We start from the raw sequence: 18,468 nt of genomic DNA, 5'->3' as shown, positions 1-18,468 counted from the left end.
CTGCTGCGGGAGGACGGGGCAGGAACGAGGTACGTTTTTACTGTTACTGGTATCAGGTCCTCAGCTGGGGTCAGGAAGGATGCTCTCAGCCTGGCGGGAGCTCTTTACAACAGGTATTTCCCACTTTTCTTCAAAATACTTATTACTGAACAGCATTAGGGGCACAGCCCTGCCCGAGCTGCCCTGCAGCCCATTTTGAGCGGGTGAGAAAGCTGAAGGGAGAGGTGGGAGGGCTGTTGCGGTGCATCAGACCTGGTGATACGTGTCTTGTTCAGGTAAGAATACCTGTCTTTTTGCTAAAGGTAAGCCTTGCAAGCGTGGGGTGCACACTGTCAGCACCGCCCGGAGAGCAGTGCTGGCAGAGGAGACTGCTGGGGCTTGCCGGAGAGAGTCTCCTGCGAGGGTTTCTCCAGACTTGTGAAAGCTGATGGTTTTGCCTGGAATGGTCCTTGAGTTGCACATCCCTCAGGGGGTGGGACCTGCCTCTTCTCAGTCTTGGGGTAAAGCGAGGAGAAACAGGTCAGTGCCTCTGCTGGGCTGCCCTAAGGTGTCCTGCTTACTGCTGCTGTACGTTTGCCAAGTTAGTATTTAATGTGTGTCCCCCTCTTTCCCTTTGCCTCCCTCCCTCTTTCTTTGACCTTTCGGGCTCACTGCTCATAAGAGGGGGAGCTTAGACTTACTTTACTTCAGGTGCCCCGGGATTATCGTCCCCTTCTCTTGCCAGCAAACACCTTGCAGAAGGGTCACCGCTGTTGGTGTAGGAATGGGCTCATGCATAGAACTTGCCTGCGACCCCACCTCATCCTCTTTGGCACTTTGGCACTGTCACAGCCTGCCATATACCCCTAACACCCTTAACATTCATGCAGAAGGACAAATGCCCGGCCCCCAGAGCCCCCAGCCAGGCTCCAAGCCCCGCAAGGATCATATTCATCTTACGTTCAGAGTCTTCTCCTTTGAAGTAGCCGATGAGTTTGATTTCCTCGTCAATTTGGTCAAAGGCCTGAAGCTCCAGCTTGTTGTTTATGATCTCCACAGGGTCTTCTAGCAACTGCCATGACAAATGCATTTGATAATGCAACGATATGCAGCACCAACCTGTGCCTGGCAGGGTATGTCACTAGCAGCCTAAGTGGGGAGAAAGAGGTCACCCAATTTCTCTGCTGCTGGAAACCCTACTTAGTGCTCTCTGCCTTAATGTGAGGAACCGAGAGATGTAGGTCACCTTCAGAGGGAGCCATTAGTAGGTTCACTGCATAGGTTTAAGCATCAAGAGGGAAGCTGCGAGGGGTCTGGGTAACCCAAATGGATGCTGAGGGACCTCCTGTGATGAGACATAAGGGGTAGCCATTGCAGCTGGCTTTAGAGAGGCTGAGAAGAAGGGACAGCAGTTGAAAGGGGCTGGTATGGGGACTGTGAGCTCCTGTGAATGTTGGATATATTTGCTTTCAAGTGTCATTTGCTGGAAGAGATCATTGCAAAGAACTTGCTTTTGGAAAACATTAAAACCAGCATGCTAGAGGGTGGCCAAACAGTGTTTTGGAGCAGTGGAAAGTCTGGATGTGAATTTTCCTGGCTGATCCTCCTGTGCAGAATGGGTTGAACCCATGCTTTGGCCCCGGACATGTCACAGTGTTGATGAGGAAGTTGGAAGACCTATCTGCCGCTTCAGGCTGTTGTTGATCCAAAGTTTGTTTCTGTTTTCTTAACTAGCTACGGCTGGTGAAAAGATTTGGTCTGATTATTTTCCCCAGCAATACTGGTGTAAATCAGGCGTAGTTTCACTAGAAAAAAAAAAATGCAGGCAGGCCACTGTACAGCCTAGAGAGGAGTAGAAAACCTCTGGGTTTGTTTTCCTTTGAGATCAGGCTGCCGAGGCACCACAGATGTGTTTGTTTTTACTTCCCTGCTTTGCTGGGTATTTTCCCTCTTGAGAGGAAAACACACAAACAGAAATCCTTGCTCTCTTCCTCTGTTCGCAGAAGATGATTTTTCAGCGGCACACCACAAAGCACAGCAAGCAAAAACTCACAGGGCGCCTTACGCCGCATCCCTTGCGAGTGATGCTCCAGCATGAGGCTGTGCCTCTGCTGCATCCACAGCAGCGCGTGCATCTCCCTGCTGCCATAGTGTCCTGAGCCGTGGGAACCAGGGATCCCACCGCTGCCGGGGTCACAGCAAAGTCCTGCTCCATCTATCCGTGGCCCTCCCGGGTAGGGCAGATGCCCATTCCTGTCCCTGAAGCCACTCGCGCGTGTTTTGGCCACAATACCTGATGCACGCAGCCGCAGACGCTGCCGTAGGAGAGCTAAGGTCCTAAGGAGCTGTTTCTTTTCCCTGGCCGTGCCTCGTCCCACCGGCACTCCTGCACCGCAGGTGACCGTTTAGGCAACCTGCCACCCTGGGAAACAAACCCTGCCAGCTCCGCTGCTCGCCTTACCTCCCTTATCTGTATTATTGCACGGCTGCTCCTCAAGGGAGCCTCATTTCCAAGGAAAGCCAAGCCGCTGCAAAATGTTTTCACTACAAAGCAAAGACCAGGTTTTGGGGCTGTTGCCTCTCCTAGGAATAAAATGTAAAGAAAGAGAAGTGCAACACGTTGATGAGGGAGTCAGCCTCTCTTTTGCATTTAGGCACAAAGGTGAGTACGCAGTTGTGCCCGTGCACAAAATGACCCGAGAGCACTAAGTCCTGGGGCCTTGATCTTCTCTAACTCATGGCAGTGCAATCTGGTAAGTTCACTGAAGAGGCAGTAGTACACTGTGTTGTTTGTGCAGTTGTGTCTAGAAATGGGCAAATAGTTTGCAGCACATACCTTTTTCAATGAATTGTGCTCTTTTTAGTTGCTCTATGAGAATGCTACTTCTTGGATTTTTTTTTTTTTTTAAATAAATCTTCTTTTTTGGAAAAAAAAAAAAAGAGTGAAGGATTTTGCAAATGGCAAAGTGTTTGCACGCCAGCTTGCTAACCGAGGTGGGTGACTAGCACTTAGTTATGTGGGATTGTTGCTTGCTTCCAATCAAATACTCCATAAACAGGAAAGAGAGCAGAACATCTTTAAGATATAAGTGGTTGGTGGCATATACAGGTACCAGCTTTCCTGGGAACTCATGGCCAGACAAGTATTTGGGAAGCTGGCAAATGTCATCTCTACTAGTGTGTAGCAAACAGGGGTGGAATTTCAAATAAAGATAAACCCGTGGTTTTTAGCAAAGTGAGTATTTGCAAGGTCTTCGCTGAGAGGCTTTATCTAGCTCTAAGCTTATCTGTACTTACGTCCAAGAGGAATTCCACCAAGACATCCGTGGCCAGCTCCCCGTCAAATTCAATCAACCGCTCCTCCTTAAAGACATAGAGGCTTCCCTCTTCAACCAAGCCTGAAAGAAGGAGACAAGAAACATAACGTGGTCAACATGTTACTAAAAGCGTTTTTACTACAGAGTATCTTGCTTGTTTGTTCTAGCAACACCCCCTGCGAAAACGCAATTCGCTATGTTGGCCCAGCTAGAAATAACCCTAGCGTTCTCCTGACTGATATTTCACAGCATGAGGGACAGACCTCAGCCAGAACTTTTGCTAGCTTCTTCCCAAAAGTTGAACTTTTCGTTCAGGTCACAGTTTGGCCTCAGCTGGAAAAATTCTGTATCAGGAACTTGTTTCAGCTTGGCTATCTCTCTTGCAGTAAATAATACCGGGCTCTACCTGACATCCCAAATTTTAGCAACCTGTCACGAGATGGAAAATGGATTTTGATGTGGGTTGTGTTCTCTGCCCAGAGAGGGCTGAACTATGTGAACATAAAGAGTGACCTGAAAGTCAAAGCGAGCTTCAAAGTCTCTGAGGCTTAGCTAGCCTTGACAAAAGGGTTAGAAACCTATGGTAGAGATGCTGCAGATGGCAGGCTGGCAGATTTGAATGGTAGATCACTGGACTGAGGACTGGGTGCCACAGCATCTTGCTGGAGGCTCCAAAATCAGCAGCACTGAGCTCCCACAGTGGATGATGGCAGGGTACCACCAGGCCAAGGTGGTTGGTAGTTTGTTCCTTTTTGCAGAGGCAGAAGCTCTCAGCTTTAGCTTAGCTTCCACCAGCACACACATTTAGGAAAGAAAATTACAATCTGGTATACAGTCTGGTATGCTTAAACAGTCTCTGACCTTAAGCCTAGCGGTATATTTGTGTGCCGTTGTATTTATATGTCATAGTATTTTCATATTGCTTTGTGGGCTAAAATATGAAGGGATTGCCAGCCCCTGGAACGCAGCTGTTTCCAGGGGTGGGCAACGCAGCAGCCTTTCAGCTTTACAGCAGGTTTCCTCTTCTGCTCTGGGGAGCAAGTCAGAAGGGTTGGCACCATTGCAAAACCATTGCAAGGCTGTGGCTCCCCCATTAGTGGCCAGGGGTCATCACCCTGCCATGGGGCTGGTGACATTTGGGGGCCTATGTGATTTCCCGGTAGGTTTTGGTTCTGCGCTGCTGTGTCAGACCTGTCTCTGTGTAGGAAAGCGTGGAGTTACTCCATGGCACCTATTTACAGTTTCTGCTCAGCAAGCTGGGAGCTTCCACCCTATCATCGCTATGAATTGGCTTTCTTTTTCACTTGGTTTGGTTTTGTTTTGGCACTCTCAGCCAAGAAGATTTTGCTGGAAGGGTCTCATCCCTTTCATCCTTGCCCTCCGCCTTGATCCTGCCCATGTTGGGGTGGGCAGGTGGTCAGTGTGCAATTGCCACCATCACCCCCCATCCTGGTGACAAGGATTTGGCTGTCCTCTATGGGGCTGGCTGCTGGGCGTCACTCCCGCACTCTCTCAAGCTATTCCAGAGATATCAGATATGGCACTCACCTAACTTTTTGGCAAGTTTGGCGTCCTTCTTGGAGTCCACCATCCCGAAGCCGATGCTCCTGGGCTCCAGGACCTGAGCTGCCAGCTGTGGGAGGAACCAGAGAGCCCAACGTTACCAGCATTAACACCACAGGGTGGCTAAAGGGCATCGTGCCCTGCTAGCATGGCACAACAGACACAAGTGACCCATATTCCGCTTTCGGACAGCACCAATGGGTGGGACGCATCACATGCTGCCTCCCCGCTGAGATAACGCTGCCCAGAGGTCACAAGGGTTGGGTTTCTTCCCACTGTGTCACAGCACCGAGTTTGCTGGCGATGCCGTGTGCTGTTAAATGCTGTTTGACACCCCGGCATCGGGAGAGGGCTCCTGACCGAATCGGGGACACCAAAGCAGTGGCCACGGCTGGGAGAAAGACCTGTGCTACCGACACGAAGCAAAAGCTGCCTCCTCTTTTGTGCCTCGGTGGCCTCCTGCGGGGGAACGTGACATGTGGGCACCATGGACATTTTAACTCTGGAAGTGCTTGGTGCCAGGCAGCAGTGGCTGCAAACTGGAGGGGATGCAGGGCACTGCAGCATCACGTTTCCTTCATACGTGTGTTGCGGTGGCCAAGGCAGGCTCCCAGCAAAATAAAGAAGAGGGACTCCTGGCTTTGCAAAGTGATCCCTTCTCCTATGAAATGCTCAAAGTCATGTCTCCTGTCCAGGCTTCAGTCACCCCCCAGTTCCTGGTCCCCACTTTTCCCTAAATAAATGAGTCTAATCATAGCCACGCTCGCGTTTGACTCCTCAGAGTTTTGCAAAACCATTGCCCCCCCGTTTCCACCATTTTTGATGAAGGGGCCTCTCGAAGATATCGAGTTCCTGCCTGTTTTGTGAAAATAGATATGTGAGGAAAGGAGAGACGCTCTGCAAGTGCCCCGTGGTGGGAGCGGCCCCGGGTGAGACCCTGTGAATTCCAGATGGGCTCCGTAGAGATGCAGTGACCCTGGGAAATGAGCCTACTTACTCACCAGATGACTGACTGAGCCCCACTACAAGCACACCAGAGACCCTACAAGGCGGTAATGATGCTCTGAGACCACCAAGCAGCTGTAAGAGCCCCGTCCTCCTCCCTTTCCCTCCCTTCTCCACAAATGCCTCTGATGATGATGGTCTTCTTGCCGTCCCCCCCTCTCAACCCTGCTGGATGTTGGGGGACGATGAGGACGAGGGATCGAGGGTCTCTGGGATGGGAATGTCCCTATTAGGGGACAGCTGCCTGCACTCAGTGGCAGGAGGCGGCAGGAGGGCAGAAGAAAAGCCATGGCCAGAGAGATGGCGGGCTGATTTATGAGGACCACCCTCTCCCAGGACCCATTTTGGCACCCTCCCCCAGCTTCAAAGCCGGTTTGAATGTCACCCAGCGGTGCCCGGCCCCTTGGCTCTCCCGCTATAAATAACCTCCGCCTGCGCCCGGCCGCCGCGAGAGCGAGCGGCGATTAAAGGCGTCGGGGAGCAAAAGCTGTGGGGCAGCCCCCTTGCCTGCACATCGTCGTGGGGCTGGCCAGCTCCCCATGCTGGCAGCGCCCAACCCTTCCCCGAAATCCTGGGGGGATGATGGTGGGCATCCTGGCGATCAGGACTCAGGGACCTTGCTTGGGCGAAGGGGAGCGACGGAGAACGTGGTTGTGTTCTCCTTTCCACCAAATAGGTGTCCCCAGGCCTGTCCCGAAGCCCTCCAGAAGGACATATTCTCCACCAACCACCAGAGCATCACTGCAACCTTGTTCCCCCTGCGGCTACCCAGCCTGTTGTCTTTAGGGGAAAATGCCACCATGTGAGGCAAAAGAGGTGCTCGCGTTATGCGGGAAACAGGTGATCTCACTGCTCTTTCCTTGCTCTCTGGCAATGCTTTGAAATAAAGGTGAGGCTGCACGCTCAGGGCTTGAGCTTACAATGGATGCCGCCTGAATGGGGCAGAGCACCGGTCCGTGTTTGCACATCCATTGATAAGGCATCTGAGCACTGGTCTGACCGGTCTGGCACCCCACCTCCTGGTGCAGGCCACGGCCATCCACGTTAGAGCACCTGAGAGCAACTGGTACCCAATAATGCAGGGAGAGACGGACACTTCTTGTGAGTTCCCTTGACATCTGCAAGCTGGCAGCGGTGAGAAAAGCTGTTTTCTGTTCCCCATTATGGGGATCTGCTCTTACTGGACAAAGAGATGGAGCCTGTAGGATCATCAGCTTTCGGGGACATTGTCAGCATGTCCCCACTTGCCGGCAGTTGCGTAGACCAGCAAGAAGTTCCTCGGAGTCTATGCTTGAGGCTCTGGCTGCGCTTTGATCAGAGGTAAAACACAGAAAGCCCAAGGGAAGAAGACTTCAGTCATGTCCAGTCCAGTCCATACTTCATCTAGCTACCCACTTACAGCTATGTTAGCCATGTGCCAGACGAAGTCAAGGCAGTTTAAGCCCAACAGTTCTTGACTCCTGCACACAGGAGATGGTTAGGGTCTCTTGGGGGTGTTTGAAGAAGCTCAGAAATGTGCAGAAAAAGCTGCAACACCCGCTACAGGCAAGCGGTTGGGCGTTTGCAAGAGAGGAAGCATTGATTGGGAGTATTGTACGTCAGCACGCACAAGGTAGCTCTTCAGAGGGGTGTGGGTGCAGCTGTGAGCATGGGAGCTTGCTGGGAAAGAGTAAACGTGTCAAGAAAACGTGGGTGATGGGATGAAAGCCTCTTTGTGTGAGACTGTGGGAGTGCGCACTTCGTTAGGGCTCGGGAGGCAAAAAAGGTCTCGGTAATGCTGGAGGTGTGCCTGTTGGTGTGGCAGGGCTGGTGTCACCGTGTCTAGCGAGACTGTCTCTGGGAGGTGTACGTGCTGGGGGTACGAGCCCAGTTTGGAGGTGTTCCTCTGAAGAGGCTCATCCTGGTAGAGAAGGTGTGTACGGCGTGAGCCTGCGCCTGCAGGGACGGAGCTGAGAGCTAAGCGGGCAGCCGGCCTCCTTCGCTGGGACTTTCACGCTGGTGAGATAAAGAGGTGAGCGGTACAGCCTGTGCCCGTCCGCAGAGTCTCGCACCGGGGAAATCTTCATGCAACATGAGACTCTGGGGAGATCTCTGTGGCAGCGCCTGGAGGCAGGAGACCTTTGCAGGGTGTCAGGACCTATGGTGGCTTTTTCAAGGGCAAGTTATGCAGGGGCTGGACATTGCTCCTGCCCTTCCTTTCCCTGCTTTCCACTGCAGCAGGTGAGTCTGACCAGTGCTTAGGTGAGGACGTATTCCCACACCTATCTTTGAACCCCATAAGGCAGCAAAATATAGAGTATGCCAGAAGCACAGCAGCTTGGCTAGTTGCCCCCTGCTCATTACAGTATCAAGCATTTATATATCCCCTTACAGTATTTTCTGATTCCATAATGCTAGTGGGATTTGAATACAGATAATGTTTCTAATCTTGACAATCCTCTTGGCTCAGGACCTTGGGACAGAGGTGGCTGTAATATAAGAACACAGCCCCTCCTCCTCCTCCTCCTCCTCCTCCTCCTCCCTTTAAATTCATATCACTTGAAGTCTTGGCCAGCCAGTGCCCTTGTCTTTGTGTCAGCCTCTATAGCGAGTAATTTAGCTTCAACAGCTGCATGGGGAGATGGAGGAGAGAAACTGCCCTGGAAGAATTGGACCTAACTGGTCATGCAGTCCTTGAGGCATAGCAGGAGCTTTGGGCAGGCAGAGCTGGCTGAGAGCGTGAGCAAAGATCCCAGTAGCTTGTAAGCTCATATCCCATCCACATTTTGCAGCCTTCCTCTCATGTGCATGAAGCCTTTGCAATTCACACTTTCTAGCCACAGGATCACAAGCTGTGTCCTGTGCAGCCTTGGGAAAAGGAAGTGTGAGTTTGGGAGCACCCCTCCTTTCTCCTGCTTCCCTCAGGTAATAGCCATGTTTAAATTTGGGTAAGCGTGAGCGAGTGCATGGCACTCTGAGATGTTTAATAGGTGCCAGCCCGAAGTGAAGCTTAAGGACCACCTCATCTTGGATGGTGTCAATAGCTACAGGCAACCTGAATAATGGGGATGGAAAGAAACAACTCCCTGCAGGAACATCTCAGCTTAACACCTACTATACCTATCTGAACCTAGGTGTGATGCTGGGAAGCTTTTGGGAGATTTAAGAAGTCCCACAGGGTCATTCTGAAATCCTAGGTTATAGAGCAGCAGAAGCGTCACCGGCTGCCTGACCACACTCCTCTTCCAGCTGCAAACACTGATTGTGCCAAACCTTGCATTTGGTGTCAGTTTTGCTGTTAAATGGCAGACAAAATCCAGCAGAGAGGGTTACAAATGGGGGTGGGAGGGGTGGGTGTCTCAGCGTGGTCAGTTTTCATAGTGGCGTGACATTACGGCTTGCTGGCCTGGATTTTCTTCCCATTTCTCTAGCACCTGCCTGAAGCTCCTACAGACAGTAAGGCTCATCTTCCTCAGCCGCTCAGGCTGGGAGGCAGGGTGCTGGGGACATTTGGGTCTCTACGAGAGCCGTCATGAGTAAACTTCTCTTAAGCATGGGGAGCTTTCTGTTTCCCTAGCTGGCAGCAGGGGAAGTACAAAACTCAAGCAATGCAAGGAGGAGAGCAACTGGAGAGGATGAGGGAACGTCCCTCAAGCAGTCTACACTTCTCCGCTGTTTTTCTCCTACTCTAAAGCTGCAGTTCATGTTGATGGTCAGAACCTGGTTGATGTAATGATGATGATTTTACACCCCAAAATGTTAGGTTTTTATTTTTGTAGCCAGCAGGAGGAGACGGCAAAAGTCTAGGGTATTTCCCCAAAAGCTTTGAATCCTTATGCAGGACTCATGCCTTCACGCTACGGTTGACTTCTCTGTTGTTCGAGCTGGTGGGCAGTTTGTTGGAGAGCAGAGGGGGTTATCTCTCCTTCCTATTACTGCGCTGTCTCCTCTAGCATCCCCTTGCATACCCCACTAGTAACGTTTTGGGTTCTTGCGTAATTCAGGCTGGTGAATTAGGGGTCCTGAAGCATCACAGTGACCAAGGAGAAGGGGCAGAAGCCTGCTGAGCCGCTGCCACTAGAAAAACCACCCTGCTGGCAGCAGGGACCAGTCCCACCTTCCTGCCCTTTTCCACCACCTGAGCTGCCCAGAGAGGCTGTTTATTGCTGAACCTGCCCTCCCAGGGGGGTCATTGCTCCTTGGACTAAAAGGCAAGTCCCCAAATATGGAACACCCAAAGGTCACTCCCGCGGAGGTGGCTTTCGCAGGTAACCCTCCAAGAACGCCACCCCGGGGCTTTAATTGCCGTGCAGCCGCTCAGCCCGGTCAGACGTACGATGTGCTCTTTGGCTGCCTCCTTAAAGGTTTTGCATAGTTAGGGCCGTATTTTTATCTGCACCGGGCATCCCTAATTTTAGCCAGCTGTAAGCCAAAGCGCAGCCTCCCCAGCCACAAGCTAACGGGGGGGGGGGCCGATGCCCGTGCCACTGAGCACCCGTGGGTGCGGGGGCCACCTGCCGCTGCTCCTGGCCAGCCCTGGCTGGCTCTGCATCACGGACGTTTTGCCAACTCAGCCGGGCAGCTTGCGCACCCAGGACAGCCCGGGGCGTGCGTGGGTGCGTGCATGGGCTGACCCAGGCTGTGGGGTCTGGGACGGTGCCTGGGGGCCGCCCTGCTGAGCTCCCCTTCGACAAAACTTTACTCAATAACATGGTTTAGTAACATGGTTTAGTGGGCATGGGTGATGATTGGACTCGATGATCTTGAAGGTCTTTTCCAACCTAAATTGTTTCTATGATTCTATGAAAACAGAGACCAGAGGTGCAATCTGGGGGGTGTCATTGACAAAAATGACACCATCACTGCCTTCTTGTCTTTCTGGCCTCAGAGATTCTGCTTTGAAACCGAAAGCTGGATGCTGACGTGAAGCCCGTGCAGGGCACAAGCTGGCTCCTGTCAGTAGGCGCTGGAGGAGGGAAGCATGCTTGATATTCAGCCCGTTCACCTCCGCAGACCATTGCCCATGTCATTCCTACGCCTCCAGCTCCCAGGAACAAGCCAGATTTCTCGAGTTTCTGGCGAAGTGGGTGTAAGCCAGTGCCTCTGAAACCCTGGAGATTCCAGGATGCTGCAAGCGAGAGCCAGGAGCTCCCACCCTGCATCCACGGGACAGATCAGCGAGGGGGGGCCCTGCGGGAATGGAGGGGTCCTTGAGACAAGAAAGGCCTTTTACCCAAGGAGTGAGCAGGGAGAAATAAGAACTGAGGAAAGCTTTAAAAATACACAGCCCCCTTTGCGCAGGGTTCGAGGTGTCAGAGGTCTGCTAGCTGACGGCGGTCCGTCTCCTGCCAGGGCCGCACAGGGTTCCCAGAAAAAGGACGTATCATGTACGGCAGCTTCGCCAAAGCTGTGCCAGAGAGCGCGCAGGAATGAGCACCATCAGCACTGCTTAGGAGAGAGCACTGGCCGTCCCGGGGAGCCAGGGAGGGGAGGAGCGGACGCCTGCTCTGCGGGCCCCCCCCCCGGGAATTCAGTTCTTCACTGTCACCGCTCGTTCTATTTCCTCGGGCAAGGTTTTTTTCTCATGTATGTAGGTAAATCCCAATGTGCAAAGGAAAATAAAAAAGGAAAACTTGGACCTTGCTAAGTCACTTTTTTCCTAGGCCATAGATTGCTTGCCTGGGTGCCTGTTATTTCGGGACAGAGGCTGCAAAAGGACATCCTTGGTCATCAAACCCGAGACCATGTCATTCAATCTCTGTCACAACCTAGTCAATGTCCATTTAAAACTCATTGGGCTGTTCTCCCCTTGATGTCTTCCTCCTCTGGTGATTAGGGACTTCCTAGTTTCCAGACTTGGTTTATTCATAGCCCATTTGTCCTTAGGCTTTATGCTTAAATAGCTCTTCTCCCTCTTGGGTGTTTAAAGAGAATTATCGTATCCCCTTTACATTCTCCCCACAAATGAAAGTTAGGCATGAAGGAAGGGCAGTCACAGGTTTTGATTAGTTTGGTTTTAGATGAAGGGCACTGGCAGACCAAGTTCTGGAGTAAGGTCATGGTGGGCGAGCACGGCATGGCCCACCGTGCCCCCTCTGCCTCGCAGAGCGACAGCTGCCCCAGCCCGCGGGCAGGCTCCTGAGAAATGTCAAAGTCCGGGGCGGAGAACATGAAATGATAACTATAAACTCCACACATGTCCACTGAGTAGGCGAGTGTGAGCTCAAGCTAGTCCTTTTGAGGCCCCCCCACTCAGGACGGGGCAAAGGCACCTCATTATACAAGAGTGAGACCCTGCCTCCTGGGAACCAGCCCAGCAGGAGGGCACTGGAACCCTCGCTGGCACTTTTTTGGGAAGCTGACTAGCGTGGCAGGATGGCCAAGACCTAAGAGGATGGGCTTTCGAACATTTTTCCCCAATTGTGTTTCTGAAGGGAGGAGTGACACGGAAGGAGTCTCCGTGTGGCTTAAGGTCATGCATGGCACATACAGATGTTGTCTGCAACAGCTGGACAGTGAGAAGAGCTCCTCACTTCAGGGCCAAGAGAGCAAAGCCTAAGCAGCCTTGTCCTCGCACTGTGTCGGCAAGTGAACCCCAGCCCACGGGGGTCTGCCATGTCTCTGGGTGACATTTGGATAAAAGTTGGGTCTCTAGATGAAACCAGCTTTAGACCCTGGGATTACAGCTGGTCTCTGCTCTGAGAACTGCTGTCAGTCCACCTCTCTCGGATCATACTTTAGCTGCTGAGAAAGTGCCTTTCAAAGAGCGGTATAGCATTGAAAGTGGGGGTTTATGCTAGATGCTGCTCATGCAGCCAGTCCAAACTCACTGCTGGGAACTGACGGAGGGACTTCAAAGAAAGAAACTGGGCAGTAACAGGTAAAGCAGCCTTGGAAATTGTTTCTGCCACCGTTATACAGAAAGACCAAAGCACATACTCATCCCTGGATGTCAGTGTGCCCATCTGTGAAATGGGGAGCTCTCTGTAACTTGTTTTTGTGACTGGCATGTGAGTGAGTGAAATCCTCCTAGGTGCTACTGCTAAAAATCAGTGCTCTGCTGGCTGTTGATGAATTGAGACCTACTTACATGGTCTCAAAGGGCAAACTAATCAGTGCACACTTTTTCCTTTTCTTTCCCTTCCTTCCTTATTTTTGCATTAACTTATCTATACTGGAAGCCACTGCTTTAGTAGCCATGGAAACCAAAACACCTCTTTTATTACAGGTATGTATAAGGCACTTGTACTGTAGGCTTCTGCGCATACCTATCCAGCCAGGTGTGCCTCGTCTCTCACCCTGAGGATTTGTTCTGTAGATACCCAGAGACCTGACAGTTTCTGTGACACTCAGTGAACATGTCTTGTATAATGTGTCTACCCAGCCCAGGAAATTGTGTTGAGGCACTGTCTCATGAACATGCCCATTTTCAAAGAAAAAGATGGAAATCTGAGTCTGTGAAACAAACAGAGAAGGATGCTTAAAGAAAAGACTTGGGTTTATATTTATATTTGTACTCTACCTAGAGATGGGGATAAATGAGGATCTTGTCTCCTGGTTCCTATGAATTTCTGGGATAAACTACACAGACCTAAACTTGTAAATCTTTTTTCTGTGTTGCATCAGAAGCAGAGAAGGACTTTTTGCTATATACTACATGGCTCTCAACTCTCATGGGAACATCTGCTCTCAAGAGATTTCAAGACCATGTGGGTGGAACTACCCCAAAACCAGCTGACCTTGCACCAGTTTTTCCATCCTGAGCTGAAAGCTGCAGTTTCAACACCTGAAAATAAATCCTTGCTCTCAAGTGAACTGGGAGGTAGACCTTACACCCAATTTAACCCTTGCCTTTTACTGGGTTCAAAGTCTATCTTTCCTTCTCACACCACAGCTACTGGCTGTGGTTGGGCATTGGGAGGATTTCATGCAATGTAATCTCAGGGATTTATGTTCCCAGGTTTGTAGGAGAAATTTTCCCTTGTGTTACAGAATTGGCCAAATATGTTAAGGAGCTTCACTTTTTTCTGCCATTTATTGCTAGAGGCTGGGCTGATCCTAGACCTCATCTGGAAAGGGGAGTACCATGTCCCTCTTCTCTTACCTCTAATCAGACTGGTTTGTGCTAGGGCAGTTCTCCACGAATTTTCAGCCCAGGGGCACTGTTGCATTGAAGGGCCTAAAATATCTGGGCTGGACGAACGTCTTTTTTTTTAAAGATATTACACATGCACACAGATGACAAGGCAAGAATGACAGGGGAGCCAGGACTGAGCGAGTTTCAGCAGGGGACACAGTAATGGAGACGATGGTCTGCATTGCAGGCAGCCTGCTATGGTAGTGAGCCAAGCTCAGATGCTGGAGAGAGCTTCTCAAGTGCAAAAGGAAAGCCCCTAACTCCACTGCTCATTATTCTTGTTACATGATTCCTAAAGACAGGGGCCAGCCCACTGGAAAGCAAAACTATCCCAATATTTAGGAGGTTCAGAGATGAGAGGGAGAGTGGAGAAGGTCTGAGAAGTGGTGGTATGAGACAGGACGAAATATAGTAAGGGAGCTAAGGAGGAGAAGAAAAGCAGAATAGATATTTCTCAGCTTCACTGCTTTGGTCTTTTCCTCTTTTGCCCCTTCTTCATTACAGCTGAGACCTTTTAGGACAAGTAGCTTTTTTTCTTACTTGTCCGTTAAACACTTACTGTGAAGCCTTGTGCCTGGCTGTTTCATTTTCTTCTTCACTGTGCTCAGCTCACAAGGCATGCAGGGCTCTTGTAAACATCACCACAGTGTAGGAATAGCTACTGTTAGCTCTGGGACAGCCAGTTTCAACCTCTGCATTGCCCTGTACAGAGGCTTTTCCCTACTCCAGCTGCAGGTGCTTTTCAGTAGTCAGTGGTGCAGAGTGGAGTCAGAGGAGAAAGGCAAGCAAAGGAGAAGAGCCCTTTAACCTGAGCTGTGAAGCAGCCTGTGCTCATGCTGTCTCTGCCCTGGGTTTCTGTCTTATTACAATCCTTACCCGATCCTTTTCCACCCTAGCTGGAAAGTAGTAGGCAGGTTGCATCTCCAACCGTTGCTTTGACTATTTTCCTGACAGACTAACCCAACAGCCCCCAGCTTTCCCACCCCAACCTGAGGGGCTGGCACTGCCATCCTCGGAGCTGTTGTCACGCACAAAGGATGGTCCAAAGAAGCTGCTGTTGCTCCCAGAGGGGCTCGGTTGTCCCCAGACCGTGTCCTCACCAGGTGGCACCCAACAGTGTAGGTGGCAAAAGCTGTCAGGGCTGCTTCACGGTGGTCTTCACCCTCATTCCCTTTCTAAACTGGAAAGGGACCCCGAGCTGCGGGGCAATCTGGTCACAGTTCCCAGTACCCCTGGGTGCAGGGAGCTGAAGACGCCGTGTGCTGTCCCACTGTAATATCAGCTTAATGATGGCATCCCTTTTCTGGTGATAGCTGGTGTGCTTTGACAGTGTCAGTCTGTCTTGCATGCTGGGTTTTTGTCCTGGGAAGGAAATTTTCCCTGTTATATCACTTTCTCCTCAGTCTGCTCTTTGTAGTTATGGTTTGGTAAAGTCCTTAAATATGTGTTTAGCTTTACTCATGTGCTGTCAGGTTTTCAGCTAGATTTTCTAAGGATATGAGACCTGTGTGATTCTCTCTCCCCCCCGGTCTGTCTGTCAGCTGCCTCCCCTTCCCTAATAATTTTTCTAGCTATCGGCCCTTTTCAGCTAAATTTTCCAGAGGCAGGGATCTCAGCATAAAAAAGTCATTGCAAGTTTTGTGAAGACCAAGGACTTGAAAGGGAAGAGACTAAAGTGCTCTGAAAGAAGGAAATGTTACCACATGAGCTCAACCCCTGTTAGAAACCAGAGGACCCAGGTAAGAGAGACCCTCACGGGCTCCTCACTCTTGGGAAAATCCCCAGTCAGAGCTTGTTACTGACCATGAGCTACATATTTCAAGGAAAACATGCTCGTGGTCAAGGGACAATATATTTCTAGGTTGGAGGTGTGTTTGTCTGCAACCATCTTGCCCCTCTTGGGTGCTTTGTAGCTGTGGATTTTTTCCAGGTGCTGAAGCCTGAGCTGGTGGATGGATCTAGAGTCAAGAAGGAACTGGTCAACCCTGCTGAGACTTTTGCTGGCTTCAGCAATGCGCCATGCTATCTGATACCTGGGCACACCTGGGAGTTTCTCCTAGCAAATTTGCAGGAACCCAGGCATTGGATCTCTCTTGTTCTTTTCTTGGTGTCTAAGATATTTCTTCAGGACTCTGGTCTTTGGAATTATAAATTTCTTATCAGGTACATGTGGGAGAAACAGAAAGGGTAGACATTTGGTTTTTTTCTGGACTTAACAACCATTAAGCCCATTCCCTTCCATATGCACACACACTCATGTTCATCAGGCAATAGGACATAACAACCCTTAACCACCCAGGTCAGATCTTTGCTTAGCTCCACACCTGCCTGTGTTTTGGATGAAGGCTCCCTATTATTCCTACTGATGGAGACCAGTGCTATTTTATGGATGGGAGGCTAAGGACATGATGTTTCCCAGGCTGCGGAAGCAGCACCTCTTGTTGTAAGTCAGCAGGTAAACTCTCAGTACAGTAAGATGGAAAAACATGAGATGCCCAGAAAGGCATCTTACCACAGGCAGCACCCTGTGCCGGGAACCCCCCAGGGTTCGGCAGCGAACACCAAGGGCTGGAGTGTTTGCCTCGTAAGATACCTTATTTCAGGCATAAAGGACCTTCAGCACTCAGAGCCCTGAATCCTCTACTGAAATTAGATACATAAAGCCCTCCTGAGTGAACTTTTCCCAGGTTTGGCTGGAAGAAGAGGCCCTGTCACTGCTCCTGTGCCTACCCAGCACCTCATTACTCCGAGTACGTGCTCGAATTATGGGAGAGCTGGGTTCAGCTGCTGCCTGCCTCCAGGGAGACTGGTCCCAGGTGGTTCATCTCCCGGGTGAATAGCTCCACACCTCAGCCACAGAGCCACTCCAGGCTTTTCTTTCCCTCTCCCTGTCCTGGTGCAGTGAAGTCCCACAGCTGGATGAGGTCCGGCAGGGGAGATGATTGAGAGTGACCCCCATGGCACAACACGTTCTGGTTTGAGGTGAGGGAGGTGAACGCCGTCACAAGAGGGAGCAGATTACAACCCCTGGCTTGCCCACTCCTTTCACGAGTGCTCCCATGACTGAGTTAGTACAGAAACTGGGAGCATTAGCACCTTGCTGGGCTGTGTCCCATGCGGGATAAGACACATCCTATCTTCTCTGTTGCCTTCTGAGACCCTCTCCTTGTCCGATTCCCCCAAGTGACAGAGGCAAAGGAGTGCTCAGTCTGCAGATTGCTCTTGTGCTTGGGCTGTCAGATTGCTGCTGCTGCAGTTCCCAGTCCAAGGCGGGGTGACTGTGAAACTTCGAGACATGCACTGAATCAGCATTGCAAGTGCTTGGGAAATTTTGAGGTCAAAGCCACAAGTGCCGGTTGCGCTGTGGCACAGTTAGCCGGTAGCTGAGCATTAGTGGACTGGAACACTACAATTATATAAAGTCTGCTGCAGATCTAATCCTCAATCTCTTGCCCAAGGTCACATAAGAAGTCCATGGCAGAGAGGCAAATGGAAACCAAATCACCAGAGTCCTAAGCTAATGTACTCGCTGCTGAATCAAACCCTGCAAAATAAAAGCTTTAAGCCAGATTGTATTGTAGCCGTCGCACCCTTGATATGGCTGGTTGTTAACATGCGTATAGGTGTCATGGGGACTAAAACTGATAGTACCCAACAGATACCTGCTTCTGTCAGATTTCTATAAATATGTATTTAGCAACTGCTTGCCATCTCTTGAGCATGAAATAGCTATCCTATTAAATAACAATGCAATTATACTACCAACCATAAACATTTCAACTGGAGTTCCAGTGTTATTTTTTCTTTTCTTTGTCAAATGTTATTTTATTGCTCACCTGGAGCAAGTAACTGTTTCCTGACAGGTGAGTAAAATCTGGTTAGTGTTTGAATCTTTCTTGTTGTCAGGCTTGCTGAGGAGGTCAGTAGATTTTGAACTTGACATTAGACTTTTTCAGGTCCTAGCCCTTAGCGAGTGTATTTTCTAATTCACATCTGCTATACTCCTAGGGGGGCAATGTATGTTCTCTCTGGTTCCGATAAATAAAGCTTATGTGTTTCTTCTGCAATTCGCACTTTCTTTCTAAATGTGTCTTTTAGTTAAGAGGGAATATTTCTAAGCCCCTGGTAGGAAACAAGCACCTGACAATCCAGGCTTGCAGCTGTATGATTCCCTAGATTACAGCTACACTACAAGAAAGAATGCTGTGAATCTACTTCACAATTTTTACCATGATTTATTTTACTGAGGATTAATTAATCATTCTTTCACCAAAGAATTAACAACACTTTTTTTCTAGCACAGAAGTGAATGGTTGCATTAACAAGAGGCTACAGACTGATTCCAAGCAGGCAATCAAGTGTCAGAAAAACAAAAAGGGATTTAATGCTGCACCAACGGGGAGCTTTTGAGATGGGGAGCTAGGATGCCCATTTGCAGCACAGTTTGCTAACGCTTCTTGGCTGATTGCTCCTAGTGGGACAGAAAAT

General features: G+C 50.3%; 1 protein-coding gene and 1 long non-coding RNA gene across 2 annotated transcripts in view; one reads left to right on the top strand and one right to left on the bottom strand.

Annotated features, from left to right (window-relative positions):
• CASQ2 (calsequestrin 2) overlaps positions 1-18,468 on the bottom strand; it is a 34,372-nt gene that overhangs the window by 15,040 nt on the left and 864 nt on the right. Inside the window, exons 2-4 of the mRNA XM_030020523.2 lie at positions 4,845-4,929; positions 3,277-3,377; positions 940-1,051 (exon numbers count right to left, since the gene is read on the bottom strand). Of these exons, the coding sequence (XP_029876383.1) occupies positions 940-1,051; positions 3,277-3,377; positions 4,845-4,929 (298 nt within the window). The remainder of the gene's footprint in view (positions 1-939; positions 1,052-3,276; positions 3,378-4,844; positions 4,930-18,468) is intronic.
• Positions 25-18,468, top strand: part of LOC115343935 — a 48,613-nt gene continuing 30,169 nt past the window's right edge. Inside the window, exon 1 of the long non-coding RNA XR_003924337.1 lies at positions 25-113. This is a non-coding gene — a long non-coding RNA (uncharacterized LOC115343935). The remainder of the gene's footprint in view (positions 114-18,468) is intronic.

This window comes from Aquila chrysaetos, chromosome 7, assembly GCF_900496995.4.
Source record: "Aquila chrysaetos chrysaetos chromosome 7, bAquChr1.4, whole genome shotgun sequence".
Classification (NCBI taxonomy): Eukaryota; Metazoa; Chordata; class Aves; order Accipitriformes; family Accipitridae; genus Aquila; species Aquila chrysaetos.
Note: the sequence above shows the minus strand (reverse complement) of the source record. Positions and strands in the feature narration are given on the sequence as shown.